This window comes from Caloenas nicobarica, chromosome 3, assembly GCF_036013445.1.
Source record: "Caloenas nicobarica isolate bCalNic1 chromosome 3, bCalNic1.hap1, whole genome shotgun sequence".
Classification (NCBI taxonomy): Eukaryota; Metazoa; Chordata; class Aves; order Columbiformes; family Columbidae; genus Caloenas; species Caloenas nicobarica.
The window spans coordinates 6308955-6323150 of record NC_088247.1 but is presented as its reverse complement, the minus strand read 5'-3'; the positions used below and the strand labels follow the sequence as shown (position 1 = coordinate 6323150).

The window sequence follows — 14196 nt, the reverse complement described above, 5'->3', positions numbered from 1 at the left end:
TAAGCTACTGGATTGAAATGCAGGAGAATGAACCTTAGCCTTCACTATTGAAGAAATAAAGGCACCTATCTGTCAGGATGCCTAACATCACACACACCACAAAAGTAAAGCACCGAAAAATAGAGAATATCACAATTACATTAAAACATGCAAGTGAACATCCTCTTATAGGAGGAAAAAAAAGGAGAAAATTTGTTCATAGAATCAGGTTCACAATTTAAAAATAGTCTGACCTGAAGTGGGCCTAGACACATTCAAATGATACATGCTCAGAGCAACACATCAGCTCTTCCACTTGAAAAAAAAAGGGACTTTGACCCCCTGCCCACCATGCAGTAACCCTGTATCGCCAAGTGAGCTTTGCTCTTCTTATTAAGGTTTGTCTGAGGCCACGGAGGCAGCATCTGCCAGTCCTGTTCCTTATCTGCATAATTGTTTTAGGCAAAACACGGTCTTTACCTGAGAGGCGTCTGGGCACATCGGTGATGGCTGGAAGTCCTGTCCCTCGAGTGGAGGACAGGGGAGTCGTGGAGTGAATGGATGGTGAAGTCATCTGGCTCAAGTAGGATGGATAAGACTGGTCATAGGACCACGGCGGGGATGACTGTGCCTGCCTGGGGTCTAGGGGAAAAAAAGCAACAAGAAAATTTTTTAAAAAGGAAGAAGAATTTTAGTGCATCAACAGCCTAATTGCCAGAGGGGGGATTACTGAACATACACACATCAGTGCTACAAGGAATGAGAATGCAATGAAACACAACCTGCTCCTCTAGGACTTCAAGCCTCACTCTGTGCCTTTCCCCTTCCATAACAATTTTTTGGGAAAATGAATGGAGCAGTGAGCAAAGTTTTAAAAGATCTAGCAGCTGTGCTGCAAATTCCTGGTGTCTCTGGTCCAGGTTTAACAGCGTGTTATACCAAGACTCGCCAGTCCTCATGGATTCGGACAGGTAAGCAGGCAGCAGGTATGAGACCCAGGTCCGAGTTTAAGAAGTGGACTTGAGAGGTGGGGAGACTCTACAGCCAGCACTTGGTACGCCTATCAAGTCGTTATCCAGTTCAAACATGACACAGAAGTGTTTTCAGTGCTGAAAACACTACCCAAGAAGGAAAATGTCATTAATCTTATCAGCACCCGTCCAAAAATGTCACATTTGGATGCTGGCCCAATTACCTACAGTCACCTCAATTACAACAATATGCAACCAAAAGGCTTGGGATAACTATTGGAAGCTAATGATGCCTTTTGATGTACTTGCTACAGCTCACTATGAAGGAAATTATTTTCACAGAATCACAGACTGGTTGGGGTTGGAAGGGGCCTCTGGAGATCATCCAGTCCAACCCACCTGCTAAAGCAGGTTCACCAGAGCAGATCACACAGGAACGTGTCCAGGTGGGTTTGAATGTCTCCAGAGAAGAAGATTCCACAACCTCTATCCTATTTTAAGGATAAATAGTTTATTTTTTGCTGAAGCACTGGTGAATTGCACTGAGTGAAAGAGAGGCAGACCTAGTTTTAGTCACTGGTGATCAGATTTATAAACCATTTGCTCGCAGTTAATACCTGGTGACAAAGATATCACTGAATGCTTCATAATTTTTTTTTTTCTTTACATTGATAAAAACAAAGCGCTTTCCACCCCAAAGTTTGTTTTGGGCCCTGCACAATAAACAGAAAACTGTCTCTGAACTGACTCAAAGAAATTGTAGCACATGCCTCCAAATCCTCCCCAATATTTTCCATGAAGCACATCAGGTCCACTCAATTTGGAGAACCTGTTACATCAGAGCACTGTGCTAAGGCCCTACTTTGTAGACAGCAATGTGATAGCCACATGGTATAAGCAAAGGCACTTTTTCAGGAAATTCAACCTTTTTTCTTCTTTTTTTTAAACTCCTTTCCTTGCTCTTCCACAGAGCAAACCTTGTCGTTTCAGCTATTCCTTGTTTATTTTTTCTGTTCAGACATGATTTGTTTGAAGAGATGTCTGGAAAGCAGATACTTCCTTGGAGCAAAATAACTATATAGATATATATAAAAACCTGCAACTTTCCCATTTAATTTTAAGAGGATTTTCCTTGACATTTATATTAGAGCTGAGCAATATAAATGGTTAACATAAACTCTTCAGAAATCTGAAGGACACTTGATCATTAAATGTAATGAACTTCTTTGTTTTAACAATTTCAAGGCTAGGGTTGTATAGATTGGCACAGGTTCAAATCTGACCGACTGCTCGTTGTTATATCTGATATCGACATATTTCTCTGCCTCATTCCACTACTATAATTCACCATTCAGTTAATGGTAAATGATCTTCAACTGGGAATGGAAAGCCTAGGCTTGCTGGGAAAACAATCTTAAAATTAATGATGTGTCAGGAGCACAATCTCAAATCCAAGCTCCTTCAAACTCCAAGAGCTTTTCCATCTCTGCTTCCGAATCCAAAACAGAGTCCCTTAAAGTTTTGGTTTTAGGTCAGCTCCAATACTGGAAGGAAATTATATAGCAGGTAAAGGCTGGGGAAGAAAAAAAATCACAGCAGAGGATGTTTTCACAGGATTTTGGTATAAGACGGTGAAAACCTCAGGAAAGTAGCTGCCTTATGGAGTTTCATGCCACTTCTGGTAGGGCAATCCTCACGCCATGAGAAGATCTTGACCATCTCTGGCACCCTCACCGCTTTGAACACCCGCGCAAGACTTGATTTTACACTTCACATCCTTAATCCCACAAGCACGAACGTCTGTGTGGACACAAGGATGAATGGCCAAAAGTGGTCCTTCAAAGGCTCACACGGTCTTTCAAAGCAACATCTCATACTGCATTGTCAGAAGCAGAATATGAGGTTGGATGGACCACCAGTTGACCCAAAAGCATATCATATATTCTTAAGACATCTAGCTTAAATTTATACATGGCTTCTATAGCTCATACCAAACTCAGAGCCACAATACCGGGTTTCTTATATATGTGTATGTATATATATCTGATTTCAGCTCTCCATGAGTCCAACACTGTGAGATTTTAAACTGCAAAGTATTTTAGAGAAAGAGAAAAGAGGACGGACTGTTAGTGAAGACACTGTGCTGTGACTTAACTGCTTCTGGCCCTGAAGCAGATCTGTTGGATTTGGATAACTCATCCAACTTCCATTTGATGCAATTTCTACATAAAGACAGTAATGATTTATTGCATATTTAGTTGGACATTTTGTTCAGGTGCAGGCACTTTCTGAGTACCTCATTCATAAAATGCAGTCTAGGCTTGAAGCTTTTGACTCAGATATTGAGGTGCAAAACTGAGCCCCTCTGAAGCTAGAGTGCAAACAACTCAACTCTAGGCAAATGAGACCATGTCTTCTCAGGGAAAATCCTCAACAAAATTGAACATCAGATGATGCATCGGAGCTCAGCGACTGAGGAGAAGCACAGTACCCCAGGCTGGAGGGTCACTGTGGTTCCTCCACACCAAGACATGGCTGAGGTCGCAGTCAAGGTAGGGTGTGGAATTTTGTCCTGGGGCTGACTGTCTTCAAGCATTGTCTTTGGCCTGTTAGGACACTGAAGATACAAGTTTCACAAGATCCTGGAGTAAATGCCCTAAAACCAGCCTCTGCTCACTGACAGTGGCCAAAGTTTGTGTGGACATGTGAGAAGAGAGCAGTGAAACGCTCTCACCTTCCCAAGTCAAATGTGACCTGCTGGCCCACAGGGTAAATGTCGCTAGTTGGCGGTATTGCCCAATCCCCCGAGAAAAATGCCGACACATCTAGTCCTCGAAGGTGGACGTGCAGCTGGGTCTCACATGGCACCCTTTGGTCCCACCAGCACATGTTCCTGCAACAGTGGTGGAGCAGAGACTTCAGCCACTGAAGCTCAACCACCAGCCCATCTTTTCTGGTCCCACACGCCACCAAATCAAACCTCCTGGGGGCAAGGAGGGTGCTGGGAGCACCATGGGGAGGTGCCATCTGCCAGGACAGCACTTCCAGGGCAGATCCACACAGATGCTTCTGAGGGAAACACAACGATGTCCTTAGGAGGGTCACCTCCTTCTAGCTTGGGCACGGAAGGGGTGGAGTGGCTATTTAGCACATACCAGCAGGGAAGGAGCTACAAGCGGATTTATGAGAGTTTTTCCTTGGCATCCTACACCAGAAACCAGCTTTCCTTTTTGCTCCAGCTGGTGGGCTTGTGCATGTCCACCAGGTCGCCATGGGCCTGGCGTTTTGTGCCATCACCCGAAGCACCATGTGCTCTGCAGGCACTGCACATCTTCCCAACCATTAAAAGTCCAGAACAGATGAGAAATCCCAGAGCTTTGAGGCAGAGTGAATGTGGATTCCCGACTAAAGGAATCCCACAAAAACAAGAGAAAATGCTATAATAATACAAAAATATATGGAACAGCTCGGGAGAAAGCCCCCACCTCCGCACACATCAGCCATAGGGAAAGGCCAGCAGAGCATTTAACTAGAGAAAAGGAAGCAGAGGGCCACTCTGAGTTGGCATTTGCACTTGAAAACTTTGGAGTGATTACTAAGAGCAGTCCTTCTTTTGTAAACATTTCTGTTACGCCTGTGTGGGTGTGCAGAAAAGTGCAGCTTTCAGCATACTCGTTCACAACAGGGCATATCGTGGGTATGCTAAGAAACCCTGGGCACAGCTCGGCTGAAACAAGTCAGCAGGGAGAGGTCTAAACTAATGCACAAACAACTCCATCCTGTTTGCACTGCCACGTAAACCTCGCTGAAGCAGGAAATATTGAGTATTGCAAATTATTTTGTGTCTAGGTTTTACTGCCACATACACAGACAGTTCCTGACTCATGTGGTCTGTGATTGACTGAATCAATGGACAACGGAATTGATGCTTAATGGACAATAAGTGGTTTTAAAAATCAGTCTAAGATTGGATGCATTGTATTTAAAAAAAAAAAAAAAAAGAAAAAAGAAAAAATAAATACAAAAAACCGACAGTGACCCATTCCCCCACCAATGACATTGGCTCTCCAGCAATGTGACTTCCTTCAATGGAAATGTTCTGAAGTGTCAATGGAGAGAAGAAAAATGAAACGTATTTAGCCCTGAAGAATGAGCTTTTCCATTGCTTTGGCACTGGATTATGAAGCACACATAGGTTTCCTATAGAAAAAAAATCGATTTCCCATTCCTCAAGCTGAGTTACATGATCAGAGCATGATCACAAGCTCGCAGCTCCTGGGTGTACCGTCTGTAACACCCCAACATCACATGTACTTTGCAAAACCACCCTCATTTAAATCCAGCCATGAGCTCTAGCACTGGCTGCTGCTGATTGTATTAGTGCTACTGCCAACACTAAAAACCAAGCTGTTTGGAGCTATCTTTGGTAAACAGTTAAGCAAATGTCCTCACTTGTTGATCTTAACGAAGCCAAGATGACTTTCCGCATGAGTAACCCAACTATTGTTGTAACATCATCCCCCCCAGCAAAACAACAACAACAAAAATGCAACCTCCTCTTCTCCGACTATTTCTTAGGCATCTTTGAAAGCCCAGGGCTTGATCCGGGTTGCCCAGTTCAATCTATGAAGTCAAATCCAATGGAGTTACACCCAATGGACACAAGCATAATTGAGACCAGATTTTGGCTTAAAGAACCTCTAAACCCATTTCTTCTCCCACCCCCCTCCCCCCAACAGTGACATTTCTAAAAGAAAAAAAAATAGACTGAACAAGCCGTGCCAGTAGGGCAACTAAATTGTAAAGGCGGGGGGGAGTGCAAAGTTAAATGAATACTTTAGTAGGAGGGACACCAGCTTTACCAAGTAGAGGTTCACAATGGCAACTTGCCCGTTGCCTGAAGGATGCAACCAGTTTGTATAAAATCCAGCAGACTGCAGCCACCCTTGTGCTCATGGCAGCAGAAATCCCAATACCACCACCTCACCCGTGGAGTCTTGCAGCTTTTATTCCATGTTACATGGGGCTGAAGGCTTAATTTATTCTATAAGTCTATTATTGGGGTGTTTCTAAATTATCTGTTCCAGGCAACCACGCCTCTGGTTGATGTGTACCAGCTACAAACTGGTGAATGCTTCAGGGTGCTGCTGGTCCCAGGTAAAACACAGCCAACCCCTGGCAGAGCACTCACATTGTGCCGGTCTAATAACAGCTGCACAATTTCTGTTTCAAACGTGTCCCGCAGCTGATGGTCTTGGAGAACAGACACTGGTCTTTAAGGTAGACGCTGAGCAGCTTCATGTCCATGTCCCAGGACAACGCTGTGGTGAGCATGGCCTCCTGTCCTCTCCCTGACTCTGCAAAAGGGCAGCGTCCAACCCGTGGCCTGCAAGTCCTGAACGGAGGAATTAAGGAAGGACCAGCTGGTACCGTCCCCATCCTCCACCTGAGAGCTGAAGGACCTTTCTGCCCATGATCTTCCCAGCAGACTCAGTTTATACCACCCCTGAAACCAGTCCCTGCCTGCCAGCGGAGATAGGTCCCCCCACCCGCTTCCAGGTAAGCCACCTCCGAAGCCTTTAAATCTGCTTTCTACAACCCTAAAAATGATAAACTGAAGTGTGACCTTGCTGAAGTGCATGGGAGGGAAGAGGAAAAAACCACCAACAACAAAAAATTCACGGGACCTGCTTTTGAGTTCTGTTATTTCTGTGACTAACGTCACCGGTTGCCTGCAGATCAGTGGCGATGGAGCATGAAACCTCACGTAACCCCCACTTTGCAGCCCCCCCCAGCCCGGCTGCCGGGGTCCTCGCCCCCATCACATTCCTGCCATTACATCCGTGGCTTTTCCCAGCCGATAGAAGCTAATCCTCCCCAGTTGCATTTTAGAAAAAACAACAGTTTTCCTCGTTTCATACTGAATCACTGATGCAACAGCTCTGTGAACGGGAATGTAATCGGATACGTGAGCAAGTTGTGCAAGTGCCGTCAGGGAAAAAAAAAAAAAAGCAAATATACCAGTATCCAAATGCGAACAGACAGGATTCCTGATTTACGGGCAGCAAGCGGGGTTCAAATTGAATCTGCATTTCCTCAGCAAAGGCATCTACTTATTGGATGATTTGTTTTTTAATGACCCTTCGATGTTGCTTTTGCAGAATCCTAGTTAAAATGCCATGTTGAATAAGGGCAACTCTGTGCCTTGTACTGCCACAGCCCAGACCTGTGGTAGGCTTAGGACTGTGCCGTGACTTGTAAAACCTGTACGCTGATACTCTAGGAAAACAAACACAACCCAGACAGAGAAAAGAAATATAAGAGTGAACCCCAAAGTGCTGAGTTCTTTCAGACTCAGGTGTGGGCCAGCCAGGCTTTAAATATTATTCCTGTTTAATCATGCAATAGCTATGCAAGACCTCAAGTGGAACGAAACAAAACCAGTTTATGTGCTTACTAGCAACAATATGGATTTTGTCATAGGAAACCAGTATTTACTGCTAAAGTTATTAGGAATTAATTATTTTCCCTAAATTACTAGGTTAAAAGATTAAGAAACAAAGGTATTTCTAAAGGAATGCTTGGTTAATGCCAATAAAGGTACTAAAAAAATCCCTGTTTTTTGTACAAGGGTCTGTTCTCCTTTTCATACGTACCCAACCCATACCAGCCCAGTGACCATGTTAAGAAGCCAGTGAGTAATTCCTGCTGAATATCTCACCACGACAAGGAAACTGGTGGAGGTGGACAGCCCCAACAGCTCACTCCCTACTGCCGTACCAAATAGGAGAACATTTAGCAACTTCCCCTGGTCACCTAACACCTCAACAAAGAGGTGCCTTGCCTGTGGCATCAACTTTGTCTCTCGTTGGCATGGTCCGTGTGGCCACAAGCGCCCATTCATCCCAGAAGAACTCGAGGGACTGTCCGCAAGAAGCATCCCAGCATTTTGGTGGAACATCAAAGCATGTAGAGCTTTACAGATTACAATCGACGTCCCGAAGAGCACCAAAAAGCCTTGTGGGGAAGCCAGCGCAATTCACAGAGCTCTCACCAATGTAACATGCTCACGCTAATCACCTTATTAAATGAGAGGGCTACCAGAAAGCTTTGAGGGCTGGGTGTTTGGCTTTTTTTACATTGAGGAGGAGACAAGGGTGAAGAACATCACGGCAAATACTGTATTGGATCACAGTACAGCCCCATATTCACTGCAAACTTTAATAAGCAGCCGAATCCTCACTGATTTGGGGGAAATGAGAGCAATTTGGTATTCTAAAGTATCCCATGACAGTGAGTTTATCCAGAAAGGAAAGCACATAATCCACAATAGATGGGAAAGCGAGCCTGGCTTCCTTGGTTCGGCTCACCTCCCTCTGCCCTACCAGCACCACATCTTCCCTCTCTCGATGAGTTGAGACACAGGGACAGAAGTTGGACTCGATGATCCTTGTAGGGTGCTTTCCAGCTCAAGACATTCTATGATCCTATGAGAAGTCTCAGCTGGTACTGTGAACTGCTGGCTCTTAAATTTGCAGAGAAAGCAACAAATGCCCCACAGCTTTGTTTCCAGTCAGGCTTATTTAAAGCTCATCTGTATTTTGCACCTCCTGAATCTGTAAATGCTGCTGCTGATTCATAACGAGGCACAGAAGTACTCTATTAATCAAACCCAGCAGAACATTTTCTACAGGAGGCATTTATGTGAATGAGAGCAGCATATGAGGTTACACTTAGCTAGGAAGAAAATTACAAGGGGATCTCAATTATCATGCTTCAGGGCATAAGCTGATCACCAGATGGGGTCGGGAAGAATTTCACCCTCCTTCGTTCCTAGATATAGTGTTGCACAACAGGTAAACTATGGAGGCACAAGGGAAAAGGAGAAAAGCTGATTATAGCCCCAGATTTTCCCTCTGCTTTCTTGGGAACTATGTCCCCAGACACTGCCAGACAGGAGACGGTACCTTAGAAAAAATTTGGGGTTTTAATTTGGCAGTTCTTACCCAGAAAATGATGTACACAAGAGCCCTGATTTCATACATGTCCAACTAATAAAACACTAAGCACAGCCAAAATACCTGCTCTGGGAAGCTGGTGGGCAGCAGGTACCATGTAATGTGTACTATTGACGTATTTAATACATTATAAACATTTTACACTAGTTAAAGCTAGACTTCTAGATCTGGGAGAACTTTGCCACAGCTCATGGGAACAATTTTTTAATTTCTGAGTGCTTTGGGTTCAAATTAACCCACTTCTCTTTCTTACTGCAAATTAATAAACCAGTTGAAGTTAAGAAAGAAGAAAAAGAAAGAAGAAGAAAGCCACAACACTTTGTTAAAACCGCTAAGTTTCAGCTGGTATCATGTCAAAACCACTTGAAACATGAAACCAGAAATCTTCCTAGGTTGACTCAAAGGCTATGTCTATACCAGGAGTGCTTTACCAGTGAAGGAATACTGGTATGTAACATTGGCAAAGGTCTCCTGATATAGATGCAGCTATAGCAGCAAAATGGACTTTTAAACTGGTCTAGTAAATTGAGCCAAGAGTTTTTTGAACGGACTTGCATCTAAGTGAAGTTCTCCAACAGTTCTAGCAAGTGAATTGGTCGGGGGCAACACCTCTTCACACCCTTGATAAACACAAATACGTCAGCACAAGTTTTGAGTGCAGAAATGGCCAAAATTAGGTAGAGGTTGTTGCGAAACTCTTCTGAAAAATTTAACCAGCTCTGAATTTAGAAAAACGGCAAAATTAGTTTATTTTGTAGGCTTCACGGTTTCGTTGCAAACTTCTGGCATAGCTGCAGTTAAACGTCTCACTTCAGTCTTATAATCTGTGACACATGGTACTTTATGATTTCTCTCAGCACAATGAAATCTGTCTCTCAGCATGCAATCATAAATGTTGCATACAACCCTCTCGAGCAATTTCTCCATAACCCAGTTTGTTTAATCATCGAATCATAGCATAGTTTGGGTTGGAAGGGGCCTTCAAAGCTCCTCCAGTGCCCCCCCTGCCATGAGCAGGGACATCTGCACCAGCTCAGGTTGCTCAGAGCCCCGTCCAGCCTGGCCTGGGATGTCTCCAGGGATGGTTCAGCCACCACCTCTCTGGCCAACCTGGGCCAGGGTTTCACCACCTTCACTGTAAAAAATTTCTTCCTCATGTCTGGCCCGAATCTCCCCTCCTTTAGTTTAAAACCATCACCCCTTGTCCTATTGCAACAGGCCCTGCTGAAAAGTCTGTCCCCATCTTTCTTATCGGCCTCTTTTAAGTACGGAAAGGCCACAATAAGATCTCCCCAGAGCCTTCTTTTCTCCAGGCTGAACAACCCCAGCTCCCAACAGTGGTCAGCATTGGTGCTAGAAGGAAACGGCCATATAAGAAGATTGTATTATTATTCTGATAGAAAGATGACCAAATGCTGTCGCTTCCCTCAACACCACTGCAAAATAAAAAGGCTGAAGAAAAATGTCCATTCTAATATGCACTAATATGTACTATTACACAGAGGAAGGATGAGGCAGAGCAATGTGGCAGGTAGAATTTCACCAGATTTCTACTCAGTTTACCCAGATTGACTATTTTAAATTTATGGACAAAAAATAAATAAATAAACAAACAAAAGACGTTTTCAGCTTCAAACACGATAGAAAAATCCACTTCCCACCTAGCTTTGCTTGGAACAAATCTCGCACTCTGTAACAGCCTCCTTCTACTGCAGTTGAGACACAAATATCCAAAAGCAATTACTACTATTGCCTGTGCAAGTCAAACCTATGGTTCTGTCTCTTACCTGTAATCTGACTCTGTCCTTGTGGATTAAAAGGACTTGGTGCAGAGTTCAGAGAGGGCCGTGGGCTCTGGGTCGGGACCCCTACTCTCATACTGGGATGAGGAATGCGCCCTAAATCACTGAGGCGTTCAGAGAACAAACTAGGTTTAGAGTCATCAAGCTTCTGTCTGTGCCCTGGAAACAGCAAATCATAAAATAAAAGCGTTAATAACAGGATTTAGTAATTTAACACACCCCCAAAAAATCCCCCGAATGGCCTCTAAGGACCTGTTATTAGATTTAATGGACTTATATCTCAGCTACCCCCAATAACACAGCGACATCGGTCGGGGGTCTTGTATTTTGGACACAGTTGTGCTACTGAAACCCTTATCAAGTAGGACTGTGCCCATACAGATGTGTAACGTTGCAATTTGGATCAAAAGAAGCCCTTAAGAGGATACCCACACAATGTCTTTTTTGTCTTTTTTGGGGTTTTTTTGCTGCTTTAACTACGCTGGGTAGTTAAAGGGGCAAACTTGTTTTACAAAAGCAAGCCTCATATATAAGTATTAATACATGTTATCAAGTGGGACAATTATTCCATTCCTGGTTTATGCATTGTGGATTTTTGCTAAGAAAATGAAAGCTTTTCTTTTCTTTTTTTTAAAAAAAAAATATATATATATTACTTTATTTTAACTCTGTCACAGTTAGTCATTAGTTTTCATTCCTCTGGGAGATACTCCAAAAAGTAAATAGTCACTGTTATTTGAGAAGAGCAGTATTGCAAACAAAACCTTCAAAGCAGCTGGCCAAGGCTGGGTCCTACACTCCACTGCATGCTCAGCCTTCCTCAAATCTCCTATTTCTCTCCCCAAAACCAGGCTAACTGCCGTCGTGCTGTACGGCCACATTGGGAACACTTATTTAGGGGTGCTCGGCTGTGAAAAAATAAAGGGGAAAAATGGCAAAAGCAACACAATGCCCCAAGTGGCACCGCTCATGTTGTCACTGAGATGTTTCAAGAGTAAAGGCCTTTCTTCTCTGTTGTACTTTTGCTCCTAGGTTTAATTTCTTTCCAGAGCAGTTATAGGATGCTCCTCACCCAATGGCGCCTTTGAAAGTGAGGCGCAGAAGGTGTTATTTCTATCATTCAACATATGGAGAAACAGGCATGCATAAAGACTAAGGTCAGGACTAATTTTACTTAACTTTAGCCATTCATAAATCAGGCATCTAGTCTAAACTCTTCTAATGTAGACTTCCTCTACAGTTAATGGAAAGAAATAGCTACTTCCAGAGGGCAATTAATCTCATTTGTCTCTGACACCAGTCTTAAAACGGCGCGATTCACCTTCTGAATTTGCTTTCTCTTCCTTCTCTGATCAGAGAGGGAGCACACATGACTAGTTTAATTAGACACCCTCACCATTAGGCAACATAACATGGAATGAATCTTACTGTAAGTTAACAACCAAGCTCACACAAAAAGCCTCTTGCAGAGCTGAAACGGGGGCCCAGACCCTCTGGTTGCAACCCAGAACCATGTCTGCCTCCATCCCTGCAAGCGGTGCCAGGGCACAGGCACAAGCGATAACTGGGTAGGATATTCTTACACTTTAAACAATAAGGAGGGTCCCCGGTAGGGTTTGGGCTTGAACCCTTGCAGATGATCCTCAGTGGGTTGAGATAATCTGCACCGTCCCTCAGCAGCGTGGACACAGCCGTCTCTCCGGAGGCTTGGAGAGCTCAGCTTTGCAGACGTGGTCAGATTGTCCCACCAGTCTTGGGGCCAGAGAACCAATTCTGGCACTGGTTAATTTATTTTGAAAGCATAAACGAGGCTACTGAGTCTTGAGATCAAACTGTCAGACTATCACTCTTAAAAAATAATGCCTTTAATGGTGTCTTTCACCACAGTACTGAAGAACATGGGTTTACAGCACCTGAGACCATGGTGCCCAAACATGACTGTAGGCAAAGCCATGTCAGTACTAGACAGCTAAATCCAAACTAGATTCAGAGAAATCATGGCTCTGGATAGAGAAGCGAAAGATTCAGGTTGGGAGATGAGAAGAAACCGGATGGAATTCAGTTTTGGAGAAACTTCTCTAGCAATTTTTAAAAGTTAATTAGCTGACCCATTATTTTGTACTTCGAAGTATGCATTTTTCTCCCCCAGGATGACCCAATATAAAAGCAGGGAGTAGGCAGTTTTGTCCTTACGGAGCAGGTGTTGCTGTTTGCTAGAGCTGACACTGGTGGCAACTCCTCTCTTCAGGACGTATCAAACACTTCAAATGGGGAACAATTTTTGGTGGGCTTCTAACTCCGTAATGGCATCTAACATCTAACCTCATAGTCTTTAGCATTATCTTCTCAATTTATTTAAATCACAACCTGTACAAGTTGGGTGCTGCTAAATCTGAAGAAATGACTTTCCAACCACACGCAGTCATTATTCTCTTGGGATTTCTCCTTTTCCATCTTCTACTCCTCCATAATTTTTACATATCTGCTTTTCCCTTTGCCAGTTGTATTTTCCGCTCTGTTTTTTAAAGGCAGCCCCTTCCGCTCCCCTTTTCTGTTCTATTCATTCCTAATCACATTTCAACAAGTTCAAGAGGGCTCAAAATATGGCAAACAGGATTAGCCTATCTCTGGCCTCACACACCAGGGCTGACTTTATCTGGGAATGAATGCGTCCCCAAAGTGAATTTTATTCTGAATTTTCAGAGAAGAATCCTGTTCTATGTTTATACAATTTCCTTTTTGCTAAAGAATCATTAACAAACGGGAGCAGAAGCTATTTTAACTGTCTTCAGATAACTCAATGGACATTTGTTATATATTTGTTATATAGGTCACCGCTCCTGCATCAACCCCTAGCTTTGTTTCCATCACACTCCATTTGCCTGTGCATAGCTTTGCTAGAAAAGCATTTACATTTAATTACGTGTAGTAGTATAGTAGTATTATACTGAACTCGGTCTGTCACAGAAAGACAAAAGTCAGCAGGATAGCAGTGCAGTTTAGTGTAGGCATGGGGGGAAAAAAAGAAGGAAAAAAAGGAAAAAAAGAGGAAAAAAAAAAGAGGGGAAAAAAAAATATTCCCACATCTGTTGAATTGAAATGATCTAGAGATGTGTGGGTTTGGGTGTTACCATCTCCCCCCTCCAAAAAAAAAAAAAAAAAAAATAGGGAAAAATGCTCCGTGCACATCTGGAAGACCCCAGGCATCAATGGAACTGCAAGTCCCCAGAAACCAGCAAGGGGCCAAAGGCAGACTTGCCTTCCCCTTCTGGACATTTAAAATTTAGGGTTGTAACACGGAGTCATGTTGTGACAAAGAGATCCACACAAGGAGCCACACTACCCCGGTGAAACATCCCAGCGAGATGAGGTTACATTACAGCTTCGCACGTTATGGGTTACTGTGCTTTGATAAAAGCCAAGGCG

At 43.5% G+C, this 14196-nt stretch overlaps 1 protein-coding gene across 4 annotated transcripts in view; it reads right to left on the bottom strand.

Moving 5' to 3' along the window:
• RUNX2 (RUNX family transcription factor 2) overlaps positions 1 to 14196 on the bottom strand; it is a 153082-nt gene that overhangs the window by 24521 nt on the left and 114365 nt on the right. For 2 of the 4 annotated variants that reach the window (XM_065630708.1, XM_065630709.1), the window contains exons 5-6: positions 10756 to 10929; positions 460 to 621 (exon numbers count right to left, since the gene is read on the bottom strand). In XM_065630708.1, the coding sequence (XP_065486780.1) occupies positions 460 to 621; positions 10756 to 10929 (336 nt within the window). The remainder of the gene's footprint in view (positions 1 to 459; positions 622 to 10755; positions 10930 to 14196) is intronic. The other 2 variants (XM_065630710.1, XM_065630711.1) reach the window with 1 other exon arrangement.